The sequence below is a fragment of the Henckelia pumila genome, chromosome 4, assembly GCF_033568475.1.
Source record: "Henckelia pumila isolate YLH828 chromosome 4, ASM3356847v2, whole genome shotgun sequence".
NCBI lineage: Eukaryota > Viridiplantae > Streptophyta > Magnoliopsida > Lamiales > Gesneriaceae > Henckelia > Henckelia pumila.
In genome coordinates this window covers 85,619,734-85,642,927 of record NC_133123.1, presented here as the reverse complement: position 1 = coordinate 85,642,927, position 23,194 = coordinate 85,619,734, and the positions used below count along the sequence as shown (strand labels likewise).

Sequence of the window (23,194 nt, the reverse complement as noted above, 5' to 3'; positions counted from 1 at the left end):
TTGGTCAATGCCGTCAAAGGCACAGCAATAGATGAGAAACCCTTAATAAACTTCCTGTAGTACCCGGCCAATCCGAGAAAGCTACGAATCTCCGATGCATTCCTTGGCACAGACCATTCCTTCACTGCTTGAACCTTGGAGGGATCTACTTCCACTCCATCCTTAGAAATGATATGACCCAAAAATGGTACCCTCTCTAACCAGAATTCACACTTGTCGAACTTAGCATACAACTTCCTCTCGCGGAGTACTGCCAGTACTGTCCTCAAATGATGTGAATGTTCTTCTCTGTTCTTCGAGTAAATGAGGATATCTTCAATAAAGACAATGACAAATTGATCCAAATACGGCTGGAACATGCGGTTCATAAGATCCATGAATACCGCGGGCGCATTCGTCATACCAAATGGCATCACAAGGAAATCGTAGTGGCCATAACGAGTCCTAAACACCGTCTTGAACACATCAAACTCCTTCACCTTCAACTGATGATAACCTAAACGGAGATCAATCTTCGAAAATACTGAGGCACCTTGCAACTGATCGTAGAGATCCTCGATCCTAGAAAGTGGGTACTTGTTCTTCACAGTTACCCCATTCAGTCCTCGATAGTCTATGCACAACCTTAAACTCCCGTCCTTCTTATTCACAAAGAGGACCGGTGCACCCCATGGAGAAAAGCTAGGGCGTATGAACCCTTTATCAAGCAACTCTTGAATCGGCTCTTTCAATTCCCTCATTTCTATGGGAGCCAATCTATAGGGTGCCTTAGAAATTGGCACGGTATCGGGAACCAGATCTATAGAGAACTTAACTTCTCTATCAGGCGGAATGCCCGTAACATCATCAGGAAAAACATCCCCAAAATCCTTGACCACGTCAACATCTACAATGGTCGGACGTTCTGGAAGCTCTGTCAAAGATAATTTGGCTAGTAACAACTCACATCCATCAAGCTCGAGTTGCCTAGCTTGCACGGAGGATATGATTCGGGCCTTCCTCAAACTCCTAGCTATCTCAAACCAGAAGGGTTCCTCCCCTTCAGGTCTAACTAGCACTTCTCTACTCTGGAAATCAATCACCACTGCATTCTTCGTCATCCAATCCATCCCAAGTATCAAATCAAACTCGGGCATAGGCAAAACTATGAAATCTGCCACCACTGACTGTCCCTGCAATAGAAGCACAAGATTCCTCACGAATCTACTGGTGGATAACTCTTCCCCTGATGGGATAGTCACTGCAAATCCAATCTCCAAAATCTCATACGGAATGCCCCTACTAAGGACAAAAGTCTCCGAAATAAAGGAGTGTGTAGCCCCCGAGTCTAACAAGTCTCTAGTGGCCACACCGGCTACAACAGTTCTTCCTGCAATAAAGGGGGTTACCTCCACGGAAAGATTGAAATTAAATAACACAGTTTCTACCTAGACTCATTCTAAGTCATCAAATTCCAAATAAGACACAACGCCCGCTAAAACAATCAAATTCCTTAAACATGCCACATGCTACAAAATATTAACCCGAACAAGGGAACTTAAAATCGCATGCATCAATGAGTCACTTTAATTACTCTAAACTCAAAGCTTAAGAGGTTACCTATGATGAGAGTAGTGTCGGGGTCAGCCTCCTCGGCCTGCATCACGAAAACACGACCCTTCTTGGGCCACCTCAACTCTGGACAGTCCATCGCCACATGACCCGGCTTCTTGCACTTGAAACACAGCCCTGCATCCCTCAAGCACTTCCCAAAATGCGGGCGGTGGCATGTCCTGCAAATAGGCTTCTCCTCGGTCTTGGGAGGAGCAGGTTTCTGAGCCTGGTGCCCCTGGGGCTTCTGCGGTTCCTGATATGGCTTCTTGCCATGCTGCTACTGAGGGCGGCCCTGCTGGGTGAAGGGCCTCTTGCCATGCGCCTCAGCGCTGATGTCCTTCAAGGACTGCTCGGACCTCATAGCTTTCCTGATGGCAACTGCATAATCCACTGGCTCAGCCATCATCACATCCCTACGAATGGTAGGCCTCAGACACGTAACAAAGTGCTGCAACTTCTCTGCCTCATCATTCCCTATCCATGGCACGAAGTGGCAGCCCCTCTCAAATTTCCGAACAAACTCGGACACAGTCAGATCTCCCTGTCGAAGACTCATAAACTCCTTCTTCATCTGCGCCCTCACCTCAGCCGTAAAGTACTTCTCATAAAAGAGAGTCTTGAATGCTTCCCAAGTCAGTGTGGTGACATCAACAGTCTTCTCCACACCCTCAAACCACAAGGCGGCGTCATCCTTGAGAAGGAAAGCCATACAGCGAACTCGGTCCGCATCTCCCAACTCCATATAGCGGAAAATCACCTCTAGCGAGCGAATCCAGCCCTCCGCTACCATCGGATCCATAGTACCGGAGAATTCCTTAGGATCCATCTTCCGAAACTGCTCATAGATTGCACAAGGTCTAACCCTCGGGGCCTCGGCATGCTGCTCTAAGATACGAGCCAGGCCGGCTAGAACCTGATCCCCAACATCAACTGATGGAGGGGGCGGAGGAGGTGGCGGCGGTGGAGGTGCAAGGGGATCACGTCGAGGTGCCATCTGTGCGCAAGTTCAAATTCCAAAAATTTAAATTTCATGCCTTAAGAAAATATTTTATCTAAACTTAAACATGCTCAAACAATTTAGGAAAATAATGCTACTAATCTGAACAACTAATCAATAAATGTAACATAAATCTTACAGACTTTGAGGCGAGATCCCTTGAGTTTCGGCAACCGGCAGTAGGCTCAGCCCAAACCAAGACCGTGCTCTGATACCAACTGAGACGACCCTAACCTCTATACTTAATTAAATAATAAAAGAAAGTACGAATTTTTAAAAAAAATTTGCCATGACTTGTTTGTAAATAGGCAAGCCACCCTGTCTCAAGTAACAAATAAAACAAAACGCAATAAATGCGATAAAAGATAACCTTAACTCCAAAATAAAAGAACCCCAAACGGTTGCAAAAATAGCGATAAAAAACTTCAAATCATAAAAATAAAAAAACTCCAAGCACATGGAAAACACATCCTGGCTATCACAAAAAGTACTTGGTATTTTAAAAAAACTTCATTATTACATCATAACTAATGCGGAAACATGAAGCAACGGTCGAAGGGCCTTGCACCACCGGAGTGCCTCGCCTCAAGGGTCCTGCCCCTCGGTCCCTACGAACTCCTCCTCACCTGACAAACAAGCAAGCGTAGTGAGTCTAATGACTCAGCAAGTATAAGCAGTATAATAACAAGGGTTTAAAATACCTGCAGTAATAATAAAAATACAGTACATAATATACATTGGATCATAAGCTGCGAAGTATGCACATGATGCAAATGAATGAGATGACATGTAAACAATGAACACATGCCAACTCACACTATGAAGCTTTGAACTTTTCTTTATTAACTGAACATCATGCTTTAATGGACACCAAATAGATTAAGACGAGTCAAAGTAGCTTTGAAACTGAAACTGAAACTGTAAATTGTAAACTGTAAACTTAGATCCTTGAAATGTGACCCTCTGTTTTGATCGATCAATGGCTGCAGTGCACTATGCCGGCAAGACATCGAGATTTCTCCCGACGCGACATACCCCTTTAACTTTCATTTGGTAGGGATCCCGAGATTTTTCCCGATCTCACTCTACCCGTCTGGTTTGGTAGGGATCCCGGGATGTCTCACGGTCTTGTTCTACCCATCTATTTGGCAAGGGAGTGAGGCATCCCCCACCCCACAATACCCTGTCTCGTCACAATCAAATCACCTTGTTCATAAAAATATTTTCCTTTCTTTCTTTGACCTCGACTCAAAATATTTAGCATGTAATAAAAATAACGCCTTTCTTTATAAGATTTTTGCTCGACCCAGGCCGAGCCTTAAAAACACAAGTATGCATATAAATGAATGAATACTCAACACAAAAATGTGGGTAATAAGTGAGTAAGTGGCTGCCACTAAGTGCTAACCCATTCCTTAACTCAAATTCTCACATTCGAGGTAACAACCCAAGCAATCACACCGAAAACCCCCTAACTCTATCATACCTTAGCCAAATTCGACACCGCTCGAACTGTCACTCTCCAAACGCTCCAAACTAACCATATGACTAGATTTCAACCTCATTTGACAGCCTATGCAACTTGCAAAAAAACACATTTTGGACAGCCCACTTTACCCCAAAATTTTTGCACTGACACCTCGACTTCAAAAATTCATAACTTATTGAATACTTATCCGAAACGAGCCCATTTTATAATGACGCGACCAAAACATCATGAACTAGACCTAGGACCACCCCATGACTTGCCCAGGTCTCGTCCAGAACCTCCCCTGCCCCGAAACCAAACTGCCCTGCCCAAGCCAAGCCAAGCTCACTCAACCACACATCTACCTTGAGAAAACACCACCCATCCTATTTCCTTACCTCTACCTCCCTCCAAACCACCAAACACACCCAAAACCATCTCTTAGGACTTCCCACAAACACATAGGCAGCCCTCAATCACACTCCACACCACAATTAAAAAATCATCAATTTTATGCACCAAAATGATTTGAATTCTTGAGCATCCATTGTAATCAATTGCCAAACAATGAAACACACTTCACATGCATCAAAACAGCCCACATACCATGAGCATTTTGAAATTTAGGCTAAATTTACCTCTGAAATTTTCGATGGCCACAAAGTGTATCATTTGACCTCATTTTCAATACTCCAACACATCATACAATCCTTAAACATCAACATGCATTCAAAATTTCGAAAATATGCCATAACCCTAGGCTGAAAAATTTCAGAATTGAATCCGAAGCTTAAATTTCATGTGCCATTCGAAATTTACCAAGAAACAAGGAGGAAAAATCTACATAGCTAACTTGAATGCCCAAAGAAAAGCCAACACTTGCCTTGTCTAGCTTTTACCCAAAAATTTTCGAAAGGAGAGGGGAAAGGATGGAGATACTTCAACTATCTTCAAGATAAACCTTCCTAGATGATACTTCGGTGGCGGCGGCGGCGGCGGCTGGTTCTTCAAGGGGTGGTCGGCCGAGAGAGAAGAGTGAAGAGGGTGAGAAACGAGAGGAAAACGAGAGAGAGAGGTGGGGGGCGGCTCCTTGAGTTGGGTTTGGGGCTAGGGTTTGCAATGTGTTGTATCTTTTAGTCTTTAAAATAAATTGGATGTGTAGTGTGCATAATTAAAAAGTTCTACTACACTTACTAAAGTGCTACTCTAACTTTACAACTTCACCTCAACTTCTTTGTGCCTTTAAAAATAATTAAGTTTAAAAATTCCAAGTCAAGGTGTTTAAATTTAATTTTTACTAATCTGGGTCTAATAAAATTTTAAATTTTGAAATGTTTAAGAATAAACTCAAGAAAATGATAAAAGCGGTCTTTAACACCCGGAAAATTCAAAAAGTCAAACTCTCGGTCCAAACCTCCATTTTTCTTATCTGAAATTCTAAAAATTAAAGTTTTGGAAATTTACCGCCGAAATCCACCTTCGTCGCTTGCCGGAACCGGAACCCACTTACTCAAGTATCTTAAAATAAATAATTTAATAAATTGAGCAACTCTATCTTTAAAAGAAAACTAAGCAATTAAATTCACGTAATTAAAAGTATAAATACTAAAAAAAATAAATATAGGCATGAATATTTAAATCATGAAAATTCTAGGCACTACATGATCTGTGTGAGTAAGATTTGAACTTGGATAAAAGTGTTTTGAAACATGACTTGCGGAGATTAGGAGTTTGTAAATTTAAAAAGTTGCATGATTATATCCGGGCGTTTTATTTGGTGGATGAGATTAGACTATCACAAACACACTTGATGAGTTGTGTAAGAACTGATGAATGCTTAATAAAAAACCTCTTAGGCCGGTTACATCAATAGTAATTCAGGACTTAGTTGTTCTTTCGTCTTTGTTTTGTTGGATAATCTTTATTTAATTTTATGTTTTGTTCTATTTTTGCTCGGGACTAGCAAAATTCTTCGTTTGGGGGGTTTTGATAATTACAATTTATTGCACTTATATTTCATGTATTTAACTTGGATGTTTTGTCACTTCTTGAGTGGTATTATGTGTTTTGTCATTTCTTTTATTGTTTGTAGGAGGCGAGGCAATAAGGAGGTGTTATGGCATATATGGAGCGTAAAAGAACGAAAATGGTGGTGAAAAGTGAAATGAAAGAAGAAAATAAAAGCTGAAGACATGCAGACTAGAAGCGGAGGCACACCTGCGAAACTTTTTGGCGCCCCCGCACCAACACTGGAACCCCAGCGCCACTTAGCAGGTGCCTCAGCTCCTACCCTACATAAAAAAAAAGATTCGAGATCAGATCTGGAGGCGCACCCGCACAGCTTTCGTGGCGTTGCAACCCTAGGAGTATTTTTGCAAGTTTGGACTCTTAATTTAAGAGGGGATTAGCTTGCAAATTAGGTATCTTATCAAGGGTTTTCTACGCATAAAAGAGGCGGATACACACGATAGAAGGAGAAGAAGAGTGAAAGTTTAAGATTGGAAAAAGACGGAGATTGCATCGATCCTGGGACGGAGAATGCGACCTATACCTATGTTCTAATTCTTCTCTTTCTTAGATTCTTATTGGGATGAATTATTTTCAGAACGTGTTTGATTATTTTATTGAATGTATCATGAACAAATACCCTATCTAGAGTGTCGACATAGTGACACCTGAAACCATGTTTAGGATCTTTTGATATTGTTATCAGAATTCTTCGGTTAATTTATTTGTGTTTTTATTATTTATTACTTTTGATTCTACTTTTCATAGGTCGATGGATTTATGTGTTTAAATTATCACTCGGGAGAGGAAATTCTAAACAAAACATCGAAAAACACATTTTTAGCGATTATATTACCGGAAGGCGTATGACGTTATTGTAGCATTGAGAATCTTATGTTGTTCATGCTATTTGATATTAGATTGTTAATCGGAATATTGCGGTCTATATTAGATTATTAATATATGTTCATCACTTGGGAAAGGATATAGATAATAATTGGATTTCATGCTAATGAATTGAAGAATTTGTAATATAAACATCAGTTGAAATTAAACATGGTGGAAGGTTGAACGAAGTTGGTCCCCTAGAATTCTCTCATTAATTGATCACATTTATTAATTTAGTCATTGAACTTCTTAGAAAAATATAGTAATCTAGAAACCTGCAATTACCGTGTTAGTCACGATCATTCAGTGTAATTTTAATTATTCAGTTTTTGAGAAAACTATACTTTACCCATCATTTATTAAAACTTTATTTCGTGTGCTTGCGAGCAAATAAAATATACAACAATTTTCCCTAGTCTAGATTTCAAGGACGAAATATCTTTAGGTGGGAAGAATGTAGTAGCTTGATTTTCTAATTAAGCTAATCAACTGTCTTATCATGTTTAATTGGTCAAAACATGGTTAAGGGATCTTCATTTGGATAATTAGAGTTAAAAACCGATTTAGAATTATCAAAAATGGTCTAGAAGGACCCAATGTTGGAACAGTTTGGAATTTCCGAAGAGTAGTTCGCAAGGCAATGTTCAATATCAGATGGGCCGAGCAATTTGGAAGTTCCAAACTACAGATCAGTGGATCTGAATCCTTGTCCGACAGTTATGTATGGGTTTCTGATTGGTGATTTGACAGAGGTGAGTTTGGAATCTCCGAACCCTCGGTTTGGAAGGTCCGTACTCTGTCGATAGCTTGTATTGTCCAATCACAGGACACGCGTTCGGTGTCTAGAGATTGGAAGCTCCGGTTGGGAGATCGGAAGTTCCAATCGTTTCCTATAAATAAGGGTCGAGAGTTTCACTTTCCTTGATCATGACCCTCTTCTCTCTCTCTCTCTCGTTCCTAGCTGGTTTTGAGGGGTTTCTAGGCTAAATTCGGAGGCTATTTGATATCGAGGTGTTATCGAGATCATAGCAGAGTTGTGCCTAGATTTTGGAGCCTTCGCCATCAAAGGTATGACGACGGACGCATGAATAATTCTAGACTCTGATTAGATTTAGTTAGTAGTTATTAGTCTAGTTAATAATTTTAGTACGCAAAGAGTGATATGGTTATTACATGTTTATAGGCTTGGAGTTGAGTACTCGAGTTGTTAGGCTGCTTGAGTTTCTTGAGTTGAGGTACGGATGTACTATCCAAGATATCCTAGTTGAGTATGCATGATATATGTTTCAATGGTTATATGGAATGTTTTATGTGTATATATTATGTCACAATTATTATGTTCCATACATTATCATGTTGAGCTAGTACTTTGATAAAAACCCATAGTGGGGTTGCTCAGCCCCGAGTTCTTTAGTTGATGGTTGGACCTGGAGGTTACGGGATCAAGACACCGATATCCACAGTTTATTTCTTGGTGCGTGAGCCACCTCCTGATGCGACGGACCAGTGTGATACATACCATGACACCACTTGATTGAATAAAAGTTTTACCGTGATAGGTTTCCGGTACCCATTCATTTTCATTAGAATTCATAGCATATGGATACTCATACTTCTCTACTGGGAGTTATCGCTCAAGTTCCTTGGATTTTTTTCTTGGACACCCCATTCCACGGAAAATGACTTAGTTTGGACGGACCAGGAGGTAGCGGTCTTCGAGTTGCAGCAGTCCCAGGCTTTGGAAATGTTTTTGTTTCAGGTTTCGATTTGATGGTATTAGTTTCCGTAATGTATTCGATGGGGTTGTATAAACAATGTTTCACTGTTGGTTTTTAAGGGCCGGTTGTATTCTGTCGGTTGTTAGATGTTTAGAAAGATGGTTGAATAAACACCACGACAAATTTTGCTTCTTAAAGCTGGGTTCAGTCTGGTTAATGACTAAACTGAAATTTTCTCGAGTGTCAATGTTAGTTGGCTAACTAAATAAGTGCGAAAATAAGTTAAACCGATAGATCAGAACAATTTTTTAGGATCGGTGTGTGAGTGTAGAAGGGGGGAGGGTGAATACACCACTTGTACTTTTCTTCAAATTTAATGACTAGGTTAAGTCATGGTCACAACTAAACTTATTGTTTCTTCCTTGACTGTCAATATTAATTGATCAACAAATGACTTGTGCGGAATGAGATTAAGTAACAGATATAATACAGATAGTAAGACTCGACTGAAATAGTAAGAACACAAAAATTATTTATGGATGTTCGTACTTGATCACAGATAACTTAGAATTCTTGAATTCTTGAATGTTCGAAAGATCGATAGAGTCCTCCACAACTGTTCTTCAAGCCTATTTATAGGCATCAATATGCAACGTTCATAATTACTTACACATTTATTTGTTCCTCACATTAATTTCTCGTTGCTTGAATTGTAAGTCTTAGAGACAAACTCTGAAGACAGTACAACTCTGCGCACTACCACTGTTGCAGCGTCTGTTAGAGTCTTTTGTTTTTTTTTCATAAATGATAGCAATTCAAGTAATTCGGAATTTGATAGTTTAGGGAATTTCTGGTTGACTGTAACTGACTTTTTTGAATATTCTTTAATAACTGTCAGTCGTCATCCTTCAGTTGAGTACCCTTGACTGATCGAGATAAACATCCATTGTCGTTCAGTCAAGGTGTGAGTTCAGTCATCATCTTCAGTCTTCAAATATTCTTCTAAGTTTAGTTGAGAATCTTCTGATAAATTCAGTTGCCTAGTTCAGTCTTAGGGCATACACAATGGAGGACATTTGGAGAAGACATTTCTCCAAATGTCCTCTCAACACAAACGTCCCTTGTAGGGAGGACATTTGTGCTGACTAGGAAATGTCCGGACACAGATTAGTGTCCGGAAATTTCATCTTTTTTTTAATTTTTTTAATTCAGGCAGTCGTGCAGTGTGTGCTTGCAGCCTGCATCATAACGGTGCACGCGCGCGTTATGATGTGCAATGGGTGGAAATCCACCTGTTTGCATATATTTTTTATTTTTTTATTTTTAAAATTAATTATAATGATATTATTTAATTTAAAAAATATTAAATAGTGTTAAAATAAGTTTAGATTTTTAAATTAATTGTACTTGTTTTTACGGTATAGTCGTTATGAAATAATGTTGGTAATTATTTTATTTAAATGAAAAATAAATTGATAGTGATAAAATAATAGTGTGGTCCACAAATGTTTGGTGTGTAGGATATTTTATTGTAGAATGTAAGATATTTGAAAGGTGGGATATTGGATAGATGATGTGGCATGATGGACCCACAAATGTTTGAGAGAAATATTCCCACTATTGTGGGTGCCCTTATAGATATCCAATTTATCTTAGGATTGATTCATGACTACGACTGATCTGTACACTTGAGTAACTTCGTTTAGTTTTCCAACTACGTCTAGTTAAGTTACTCTTTTAGTCTTTTAATTTTTTCTTTAATTAATTATTAAACATCAAAAATTAAATTTATTCTCCAACACAATTATCAAATAAATGGCTACCTGAATAGATTTGTAAACTCAAAGTAAGTAGACAAAATATTTTTCCAGATGTTCGGAGAATTCAAAAGCTCTTACGTCACCCCTTCTTTCACATAGGAAGGATTGTCACTAGAAGGCTTTGAATCTCACAACACTTGCAAAATCACAATTCAAATTTGTACTGACACTGCCAAAATTGAAACTCCTAGAATCTCAATTGAATAGGTACATTACACAAATGATTCTAATTACAATGATTTATACTTGGAAACTTAGCACAATATGATCCTTAAATGATCAAATACATTACTTTTTAAAGTGTGATTTTTTTGTATGATCAATTTTTCTTGATCACTTGAAAGTTTGATCACTTAGAATGCTGGATTTGAAGATTTTCATAGAGCTTTCCAAACTTGATTTCCTAGCCTATTTATAGGCCTCGATTGAAATGGTAACTGTAATTTAAAATATATATGTTCATTAGGAAAATTTACGTTGCAATGTATTCTTTTCCATGCACGTCAACATTCTTGTGACACAAGGTACAAAATTTATGTGCTAATTTTTTATTTTTTTATTTTTGCAGAACGGTTTTGTACGGAAAACTCTAACCATTGTTTCAGCTGGAACTTCTGATGTAAACTGAATATTCTAATAATGTTTGTTGGACTTTAGACTGAGTCTTGATCAAAATGTGTTTTAATAACTTCAGTCGAGTTCCATTCAGTTTCCCTTGACTAGTCCAATTTATGTAGATTTTCCAGTTTGGGTAACTGTCTAGTTCAGGTAACTTGTCCACTTTAGTATTAACTCAGTGTATCTCTTGAAATCAATGTTCTAAAAAGTAGCAGACGGTCACCCACTGCCTAGTGCTTAGACGCTTAGGCGGCCGCCTAGGCATTTTTTTAGCCTAAATATATAATTATTCTAGTCTGATACATCTTAATATTTCTTCAATAATTTCTCTTTGTCTAATTCACCTGTCTAAGTGGTGTTTTTTCAAGTTTAAATATCTAATTATTATTGTTCATCTTAATATTTCTCCAATAATTCGTTGTTATCGAATTCAACTCGAAATACATGACATATTTCTCGTTTTCATTCGATACAAATTGATTAACAAATATATCAAATAATATTTTTTAAAAAATTAAAATTAAAAACTATATAAAATGTTATATGTTAATCTATGTGGATTTTGAGGCGTCAAGGCAGAGATTTGGCGGTCTAGACGGATAATTAATATAATAACTCCCAAAAACTTCAACAGTCTATAAATCGAGAGTGTGAGCAACCGTCTAGCGCCTACGCAGTCATAGGTGTCGCCTTTTAGAACACTGCTGGGAATAGTTTACTTAGATCGATTGAATTGTCCAGTTTAGGTAATACCAGTTTAGTTTCTAGACAAAATCACCCAATTCGATTAAGATGTTTAATTTAACTTAGGTTTAATTTTGTATTTTAAAGTTAACACCAAAACTTAATTTTTTCAACACACACATTGTGAAATGTTCATGCACTTATATCTCGTCGATGATTATCTTGGTCAATGATATGAGAATGGTAGTTCTCTAACTTTGAATCTAATAGTCGTTTTCACATTTTAATATTTTGATTCAAATAAATAAAAAAATATCTACACTAGCGAATCGTAACACACGAGATACGTATGTTTCATAAAAAATCAAATATATGAAACTATTTTTTTATATATAGGTGCACGCATTTCATGCTTGTATATTATTTTTTATAGGATTTGTTATTATTTTGGTATAATACTTAATTATAATTTGTATAATAATGATGAAATTATATAAAATATGTAATTTTTTTGAGATAATATGCGAATTGGAATTTATGAAAGTGGATGAGATATGCTAATTATGAGTAAATTATAAGTTAATTAAAAATATTTATTAAATATATATTTTTTTTAAAATTTATCAAGGGTATTTTTGTAAAAATTATTTTGTCTAACAAAGTCGGACAATAAAGGCCTCAACGTTTATATATAGTATAGATATAAAAACACATGTATACATTTGTGTGTTTCCAAATAAAAAATTCCGATAACTTGTAGTTTATCTGACATCGAATTTTCAAATATGAGACAAAGTCTCGAGTTAAGACCATATTTTAACAATCTCATTCCTCAACTCAAAAATAAAAAATAAATAAAAATATTAAAATTGCAACACATTTGGCTGTCAGGGCGGGGTTGGTTAGACACAAAAATACGGATGTAAATGATCAAAGCCACTCGTGAGTTATTCGTAACTCAATTCAATAAAAGTTTGTTTGAGCTTGTTTGATGAGTGTTAGCCAAAATATGCAAATTCAAAAGTGTGAATATAACAGAAACAATATACTAAGAACGAACTAAAATCGTATAACAATTCAGTAGTATATTGAGTATGTAAATACTGAAAAGTATAAACCAAATGAGGAAGGAAACAGTTAAGCAAACCGAGGCCTGTAACTAGTACAGTTTCCTTAATTAAAACAGATTCGTCCCCTCTTGAGTGTGATTCGAGGATTACACGGACGTCTGTCTCCCAAGATACAACGGAGAAACCTTGTAGAAACCTAGCACGAAGGAACTAGACTGGCGAACGGAGAATGTAACTGAACAGTATCACGACAAAGCAGAAGCAAAAGAGCAGAAATAACGAAAGCTGAGCAGAGTGCAGAAGCATTAGAGGAACTCGTGAATTTCAGTGTGTTCTGAAGGACTGGAGTCTGCCTCTATATATAGGAACTTGGGTTCCATACAGACAGTCACAGCAGCCAGCTGAAAAGCCAAAGGTCAGGCAGATGAAGCACCAACAGTCAGCAGTCAGATGGAGCACCAACAGTCAGTCAGACTGAAGGTCACATCCAGAAGGTTTGAAATTCGAAAAAAAAATAGAAAAAGTTGGCCAACACTGGGCAGGCAATTTTGCCTTGATTGGTCCGACATTTGACGCACCCAGGTCGCGCTCGTACGCTTGCACACAAGTTAAGCCTTTTTCCAGTGCAAATCGGGCCCTTGATTTGCACCCCCTGCACAGGCGCTGCACGTTGGCGCGCGCGAGAGAGAGCCTCTTGGCCAATTATTCTTACAACTTCATAAAGTGTAACATATTATAAGCTCACCAATTTTTATTTTTCTATTCAATGTGGGATACTCCCACATGCCTTCCATATGGCAAGACCACTTTCCATTCATTATGGAAAAAGCCCAATATAATCTCAACCCAATAAATCTCAAAGTTCAACAATCCCCCACATGAATAGAAATTGATAGATAAGCGAAGATAGTCGTGATAAAGTTCAACAGTTGAATCCTACATAGGATAGGTAGGCATTAACCTTTGAGCCTTCCCTTGTGAAAGTATAATAATTCACTGGTTGACAGTAGACACGATGTCTTTGAACTGTACATCCGTTTGTGTAAACTAAGATATAATTCACACAGGACTCTCCCTTAAAAATTCAGTTCTCATAATTGTGTTCTTTGAACACACGCCTGGTTCTGTAAGAGAGTCTAGAATTGAGCCTTGCAATTCCTTCGAAGCGGCCCCACTTCTCTCTCACATAGGTGATTCTATGTTGAATTCCATCAGAATCATTAAAAGCCCTGTGCTTATCCTCAACATTCACTGTTTGCAATAGGAATAGACTAGGGATAACCCCCACAGTGATCTACCAAACCAGTGCGATTAGGTTGTTCCATTGAACCTAGTTCTTGAGATCTCCAGTCAGCATAGATTGGGTTTTCCTTCGCACCAATTTATTCAATAGGCTTTAGCCCCATTCCTTTTGAAAATTTTTCGACTAACTCTCTGTTTAACCCTTTGGTTAATGGATCCGCTATATTATCCTTTGACTTTACATAATCAATAGAGATAACTCCAGTTGAGAGTAGTTGTCTAATGGTATTGTGTCTACGACGTATATGTCTAGACTTACTATTATACATCTTTTTTGTGATCGAAGATTGGTTATCATAATGAATGCAAATAGCCAGTACAGGTTTCGCCCATCCTGGTACATCTTCTAAGAATAGACGTGTAGTATCCCGTAACCAAAATCAGTAATTAAGGAATTAATCATAATTACTTGGGTAGAGTTCGAAAGCTCCGAAGGTGAGATCGGAAGCTCCGATCAGGATCGGAAGCTCCGAACAGGATCGGAAGCTCTGATCGATATTACGTCAGGCATGACGTGTGGCAAGATCGGAAGCTCCGATCAGGACCGGAAGCTCCGATCACCCCTATCCGAATTCAACAAGTGATATTTTGACACGTGGCAGATCAGGATCTTCGGAAGCTCCGATGGCAGGATCGGACGTGTAAGAGTGGGTGCCCAGTGAGCCAACTGTGTGGCTATGGGCTTTGATGACTCTTTGTATAAACAATCTTTTGTTTAATATTATTTACACTTTTATGGCAATGACTTTATATTACTTCATATTGTTATATTGTGATATACTATTGTTGTTTTGATAAAGACCTTGAATATACTAAAGTGTATGTAAGATGTGGTAGAACATGGGGATGTCTATCATGAAATACATCTTATAGTCACTGTATATTCTAAAACCGTTCCTAGTCGATTGAGCCGTCCGATAATAAGGATAAGGATCGCTCGAGTTTGAGACTAGCATTTGCGATGCGGAGTACCACGTTTCATTGGTAGGGAACATGGAGATGTTCGAAGCATGCAAATGGATATTCATAGGATGAATAATCGAACTACCCTATCCGGACTTTCCAAGTGGTTATCACTTATCGAGTGGATAAAGTCCGCGGTTTTGGTTGTACACCATTAGTCCTTACGACTTGAAACATCATGGAGACTCTATATGCTAGTGCTGTGCTTTGACTCGTTTACCGACTCTATGGGGGTCATCAGGTGTCGAGATTGGGTACAGTTACGACACATATAGGAGTCAATGCATTGTTGTCAAGGATTCACCACATACTTGCGAGTGTGGATATCCTATGCGATCTGAGGAGATATTAGTGTGACAAATCTCTGGCCAGAGTACTTGATGTGATTTAAGAAATGGTTTCTTAGTAGCACATGCGATGTCACTAATTTGATCTTCAAGATGTATTGCATAGTTATCGAATCTTGAGCGACTCTCGATATACCAATGGTTGTTGATTCGATCGGGATATATGGATGAAGGGACCGTACTGTACGCTAACCAAAATCTACTGGTTCTTGTAGGCACTATCAGTGATACCTAGGGAATCATGGGGCGATGTTGCTAGGCGCTTTACCATGATTCGTTGGGCAAGTCGGAAAGTGTTGTTCCGAGTCACAAGGAGTTGTGAGCCCACGGCTAGCTGTATCCCTGAACCATTGAGGGTCACACAGTGTAATGGAGTTTTAATCCCCGTTGAGATAGTTAAATTTAAAGAGTTAAATTTAATGAACTAAGGAGTTGGACTTCTTAAATAAGAGTAAGGGAGTAGGATTTCCTAAAATGACATAGGGATGGACATTTTAGGAAACCACTGAATTCGGATTCAGGAAAATTTATTTTGACTTTAAAATGTGCAGAAATGGTTTCTGTGCACATTGGTGAAATCGGTTCATCAATCGGAGTCACGATGAATTTTATATTAATTTCTGAACGAGCGGGCTTTGCTTGTCGGGCCCCAGCTTATGACTAATGGGCCCTAAGGTGTTAGTGGCCTGCATTATAAATAAGTTATTGCAGTACAGAAATTACACACAACAGCTCATAATTTTTGAGAAGCAAAAATCGAACCCTAGCCTCTTAAAAGTTTCGGCCGTCCCCTCCCTGTCCTCTGCCCGAGAAAATTCCGGTCTGTGATTTTGAATCGCGGTCATGAATAACGAATCAGATTCGTGTAATCTCTTCGCAGAAAACTTCTGATAGATTTTCTAGTGCAATCTATCAGAGGGATTAAACCTCTGTTCGTGGACCTGATTGAAGGAGTTCATCGGTTCCAGGGAGAGACAACAAGAGCAGATAAAATCTGTTGGTGTCCATTAATCTCGTTGCGAGATTTAAGGTAAAATTTAATTAATTGTTATTTGAATTTTACACACACAATAATTTAATCGTTGAATGGTTGATACCCACACCATGGAATTGTTCCATGATAAAAATTTTAAACTTCCGCTGCACCGGGTATCAATCGTGATTGATCTGACCGCCAGTTTTTCCAACAGTGGTATCAGAGCCAGGTTGCTCAGATCAAACGATTAAATTAATCAATTGTACAAAATTTTTGAGTCTCGGTTTTTGAAACAAAATAAATATTTTTAAATAAAAAAATTTTTTCGGGGCAAAACCCGGGCGGCGATTGGATCGCTGCCCGGTGGGGCAGCAATTGTTGCTGCCCCGGGCGGCGCACGGCGCCGCCCAAAGGGGGCGCCAGGCGCTGCCCTAAGGGGGCAGCCGGGCTGCCCCCGGCCCGCGCCCCGGGTGCGGGCCGGCCCGGGAGTGTCCCGGGCGGCCCGCGGGAAAAATTATATTTTTATTTAAAAATTAATTTTAATATTTAAAATTTTATTTTTGGTCCGGTCAAAAATTGTTTTTGATTGGTTCACGAGATTTCGGATCGAATTGTTCGAGTCCGTAAATTTTAAAATTGATTTTGGATAAATTTGAATTTTTGGAAAATTTTAATATTTTATCCGTAAATTGAATTTTGAAATCAATTATTTTGGTACAATTGATGATAAGATATGATCTTATGATATATTAAGTAAAATATGATTTTATTTGTAAAATTGGATTTTATAGATAAAATATGATTTTATTTGATATAGAGATAAAATATGATTTTATATGTGAAATGAGATTTTATATATAAAATATGATTTTATCTTGTTTACATTTGAATTGCCACAGCATGTTATCCAATAAATTAATTTTGAATTAAATGTTATTGGATAAGGATGATCGATTGCCATGACCAATTTTGTAGGTGTATGTTAGGAATTTACATTTTGTCTTTATTATTGTTGGTTTTATTAATGGGCCTGGTTTATGGCCCGATATGAATGTCATATGTAATAAAAGTGGGCTTGGTTTATAGCCCGTTCCCACCCCCTAAAAATGTATCCCCTACTTGTCATTGTTATTTATTGTAAATACATTAGATTTAGTGGGAGATCAAGATTTGAAGATGGTGGGCCCAGCAGACAATGAAGACTGAAGAAATGTAAATTGGAAGCATATGTAATAGGATTGCATTTGCATACTGCATATTACCTAGGATTGGACTAAGACCCGTGATTGGCAACCACGGGTCAATTAGAAATGGAATCGATCATCCTATATAATATGTGATATTATGATTGTATGCATGTTTAGACATAAATTGCGTGAATCCGGCAATGCATGCAATAAATTAAATATGATGAGACAAATATCTTTATAAATAAAATCCCTCATTTTAAATATGATTTAAAATTTATATCAAGATAAATAAAGGAAATTTAAATTTGTTTAAATGTTCCCACCTTCCATCAACGGTCAATGTATGTGATGCTACCCGCGGATACGGTCCGGCTCATATTATTGGGGGGGCCCGTCCGTCGGAAAGCTGTACATTGGATCGACAAATGTTGTAAGTTGGGTGGAACTCCCATGGGATCGGCTCATATTATTGGGGGATCCACATGGCGACCGTCCATCACAACTTAATATTGATGGGTCATCTTGACATGTCACTTTAAACGGCGTCATATTATTGGGCCCTTATTGGACATGAGGTAAATACATGGGCGTTGCTTTGGAAGCAATTGGACTCTACCTTTTGAGAATTATGGTTGGCTGATATTATTCGGGACCATAAGTTTGTCAATTGGACTCCATGTTCTCACTAAGGAAAAAGTTTCCCGTTTTCACTAGAGGGTGGTGAAATCGTTAAAATAGTGGGAGTGAGATTCATAAAATTAAATTCGCCTATTTTATGTCTTAGTAAATTGTTAAACAATCATTGATATATGTCTGTTTTTCCTTTTCAGTATTTCATACAATGAATTCGCGAAATCCTTTATTCTCGATCCTCGAACAAAACAAGCTGACTGGCGCCAACTATACGGAATGGTTCCGGAAGTTGAAGATTGTCTTAACTTCGGAGAAAATGCTCTACGTGTTAGAGAAAGCACCTCCGAAGGAAGCACCAGCTGACATAAGTCCGGAGGAATTGGCCAAACTTGATGCATGGTGTGACCATGACATCAAGACCAAATGATATATGCAAGCCTCGATGTCTGATGAACTCCAGAGGCGATTTGAGGACACGGTGAATGCTGCTGACATTCACACGCAACTCAAGGAACTTTTTGGGGCTCAGTCGAGGGCTGAAAGGTTCGCTACTGTTAAGGAGTTGATGACGTGCCGCATGCGTGAAGGGACTTCGGTCCGTGATCATGGGGTACGAGTGATTTGGCTCATACAGAAGTTGGCGACCCTTGATTTGGTGTTGGAGCATGAACTCAATGTGGACTTGCTGCTTCTATCTCTTCCTTCTTCATTTGATGGATTCGTGATAAATTTTAATATGAACAAGATAGAGGCCACCCTTGAAGAGATGGTCAATATGCTCGTTACATATGAATCCACACTTAAGAAGGATAAGCCAGCTTTCTTGGTGGGCTCCTCATCTTCTGCTAAGAAGGGGCCAAGTATGAAGGGCAAGAAACGTTCTGCCCTACCCAAGAAAGTGGAACCCGAGAAGAAGCAAAAGACAAAGGCTTCAAACAATGGAAAATCCAAGGATGTTTGCCATTACTGCAAGAAGCCGGGTCATTGGAAGCGCAACTGCAAGGAGTATCTTGAGCAGTTGGGAACTGCAAAGGGTATGTTCTATATCGAAATAAACATGTCACTTAATACAACTTCTTGGGTATTGGATACCGGATGTGGATCTCACATTTGCAATGATTTGCAGGTGATGACAAGAAGTCGCAGGCTTAGAATGGGTGAGACCCAGCTGAGGCTCGGGAATGGTTCCAGAGTTGAAGCTACGGCCATTGGAGATGTTTGTTTGATTTTGCAGAATGGTTTTAAATTATTGTTGAGAGATGTTTTATTTGTACCAGATTTAATTAAAAACATTATTTCTATTTCTATGCTTGATAGAGATGGTTATTCTTGTAATTTTGTGAATGGGATTTGCAATATTTACAAGAATGAATGTTTAATTGGAAATGGACAACTTGAAAACGATCTATACAATTTAAAACTAAAAGACGTTCCAGTGAATTGTATTGACAAACCGGCGACAACAAACAAAAGGAAAATCGATAGTCAAAACCCGGCAAACCTTTGGCACGCTAGGCTAGGTCATATTTCCTCAAGGAGGATGAACAAGCTAGTGGGAGAGGGCATGTTTGATATGTCTGATATTAACTCTCTACCTACTTGTGAATCCTGCCTAAAAGGAAAAATGACTAAATCTCCTTTTAAGGGGAAACCTGAGCGTAGTCAGAATCTGTTGGATTTGATCCATACAGATGTTTGTGGTCCATTTAGAGTAGGGACTCAACATGGCCACACCTACTTCATTACCTTTACTGATGATTATTCAAGGTATGGGTATTTATATTTAATGAAATATAAGTCTGAAGCATTTGAAAAGTTCAAAGAATTCAGGGCTGAAGTAGAAAACAAGCTAGGTAAAAGTATTAAAGCACTTCGATCGGATCGAGGTGGAGAATACTTGAGTACCGAGTTTTTGGACTATCTGAAAGAGAATGGGATTCTCTCTCAGTGGACTCCTCCTATGACACCACAGCTTAATGGTGTATCGGAGCGTCGTAATCGAACTTTGTTGGACATGGTTCGATCTATGATGAGCTTCACTGAGCTTCCACCTTCGTTTTGGGGCTATGCGCTTGAAACGGCGGTATTGTTGTTGAACAACGTCCACACTAAAGCAGTGGACAAAACACCATACGAGTTATGGAATGGCAAAGCTCCTAAGTATTCGTACTTGAGGATTTGGGGATGTCCTGCTTACGTGAAGCGGACAGTGGGAGATAAGTTGGATAGTCGATCCAGCTTATGTTATTTTGTAGGGTATCCGAAGAATTCAATCGGATATTATTTCTATTATCCTGCTGAAACAAAGGTGTTTGTTTCTAGGAATGCCACCTTCTTGGAGAAGGAGTTCTTATTGGATAAGAAAGGCGAGATGATGGAACTCGAAGAAGTTCGAGAAGAACCCGAAATACAAAATAACGATCCTACACCTCAGGAACCATTGCTGGACACGCCTGCACCTAGAAGATCCGAAAGGACTTCTAGACCTCCAGTTCGATATGGTCTTCTTCTTGAAGGGATCAAGATGAACCCGACATTGGATGTGATCCAAGAAACTTCAAGGAAGCAATTTCTGATGCGGATTCGAATTTATGGCTTGAAGCTATGCAGTCAGAATTGGATTCGATGCATACAAACCAAGTCTGGTCTTTAGTAGATCCTCCCGATGGAATTGTTCCGATAGGGTGCAAATGGATCTACAAAAGAAAGCTTGGGCCTGATGGTAAGGTATTGACCTACAAGGCGCGATTGGTGGCTAAAGGTTATACTCAAAGGCAAGGAGTTGACTATGACGAAACCTTTTCACCAGTTGCAATGTTCAAGTCCATAAGAATCCTGATTGTCATAGCTGCATGGTATGACTATGAGATATGGCAAATGGATGTGAAGACTGCTTTTCTTAATGGAGACATTAAGGAAGAAATCTATATGAAGCAGCCTGAGGGGTTCACATCCATGGGAAGCGAGCATAAGGTATGCAAGCTTCAGAGATCAATTTATGGTCTAAAACAAGCATCAAGAAGTTGGAACCAGAAATTTGATGAAACAATAAAAGATTTTGGTTTCATCAAGAACCCGGAGGAACCTTGCGTGTACAAGAAAGTAGTTAAGGATGCGGTGACATTCTTAGTACTTTATGTTGATGACATCCTACTCATTGGGAATGATGTAGGGATGTTGCAGTCAACAAAGATATGGTTATCAGGTAGATTTTCGATGAAGGATTTGGGAGAGGCATCCTACATTCTTGGGATACAGATCTATAGAGATAGGTCTAAGAGAATGATAGGACTCACTCAATCAACCTACATCGATACCATATTGAAACGGTTTTCAATGGATGGGTCCAAAAGAGGACATCTACCCATGTGTCATGGAGTTTCTCTATCCAAGTCAATGTGTCCCAAGACTGATGAAGAGATAGAGAATATGACACATGTACCATATGCGTCAGCTATAGGTAGTATCATGTATGGGATGATATCTACCAGACCGGATGTAGCATTTGCTCTGAGTGTCACGAGCAGATATCAGTCTAATCCTGGTCAAATGCATTGGAAAGCCGTGAAGGACATTCTTAAGTACTTGCGAAGGACTAAGAATATGTTCATGGTTTATGGAGGACGAGAACTCAAATTGGAAGGCTATACCGACTCTAGCTTCCAAAGTGATGTGGATGACTCGAAGTCAACCTCTGGATTTGTGTTCATGCTCAATGGCGGTGCTGTCTCTTGGAAGAGTTCCAAGCAGGACACCACAGCGGATTCCACCACTGAGGCTGAATACATTGCAGCATCAGCTGCTGCTAAAGAGGCCGTTTGGATGAGGAAGTTCGTCCAAGAGTTGGGCGTCATTCCTGAATTTGTTGGTCCAGTCCCGGTGTACTGTGACAACACGGGTGCCGTTGCTCAAGCAAAGGAACCAAGGTCTCATCAAAGATCCAAACACGTACTGAGGAAATACCACATAATCCGGGAGATTGTGGAAAGAGGAGACATCATTGTCGAACGAGTGGCCTCTGCAGACAATATCGCTGATCCGCTTACTAAGCCTTTGCCAGGACCATTGTTTGACAAACATCGCGAAGCAATGGGTCTACGTAGTATGACTAGTTGGCTATAGGGCAAGTGGGAGATTGTAAGAGTGGGTGCCCAGTGAGCCAACTGTGTGGCTATGGGCTTTGATGACTCTTTGTATAAACAATCTTTTGTTTAATATTATTTACACTTTTATGGCAATGACTTTATATTACTTCATATTGTTATATTGTGATATACTATTGTTGTTTTGATAAAGACCTTGAATATACTAAAGTGTATGTAAGATGTGGTAGAACATGGGGATGTCTATCATGAAATACATCTTATAGTCACTGTATATTCTAAAACCGTTCCTAGTCGATTGAGCCGTCCGATAATAAGGATAAGGATCGCTCGAGTTTGAGACTAGCATTTGCGATGCGGAGTACCACGTTTCATTGGTAGGGAACATGGAGATGTTCGAAGCATGCAAATGGATATTCATAGGATGAATAATCGAACTACCCTATCCGGACTTTCCAAGTGGTTATCACTTATCGAGTGGATAAAGTCCGCGGTTTTGGTTGTACACCATTAGTCCTTACGACTTGAAACATCATGGAGACTCTATATGCTAGTGCTGTGCTTTGACTCGTTTACCGACTCTATGGGGGTCATCAGGTGTCGAGATTGGGTACAGTTACGACACATATAGGAGTCAATGCATTGTTGTCAAGGATTCACCACATACTTGCGAGTGTGGATATCCTATGCGATCTGAGGAGATATTAGTGTGACAAATCTCTGGCCAGAGTACTTGATGTGATTTAAGAAATGGTTTCTTAGTAGCACATGCGATGTCACTAATTTGATCTTCAAGATGTATTGCATAGTTATCGAA

The 23,194-nt window shown here is 39.0% G+C and overlaps 1 protein-coding gene across 1 annotated transcript; it reads right to left on the bottom strand.

Annotated features, from left to right (window-relative positions):
- Positions 1-1,870: 1,870 nt before the first annotated feature.
- On the bottom strand, positions 1,871-2,587 carry LOC140861360 (uncharacterized). The gene has a single exon (XM_073264375.1). The coding sequence runs from the start codon at positions 2,585-2,587 to the stop codon at positions 1,871-1,873; it is 717 nt and encodes a 238-aa protein (XP_073120476.1).
- Between the last annotated feature and the right edge of the window lie 20,607 nt (positions 2,588-23,194).

Coding starts and splice junctions, on each gene's coding strand:
- LOC140861360 (XM_073264375.1), bottom strand. CDS start 2,587: ATGGCACCTCGACGTGATCCCCTTGCACCTCCACCGCCGCCACCTCCT.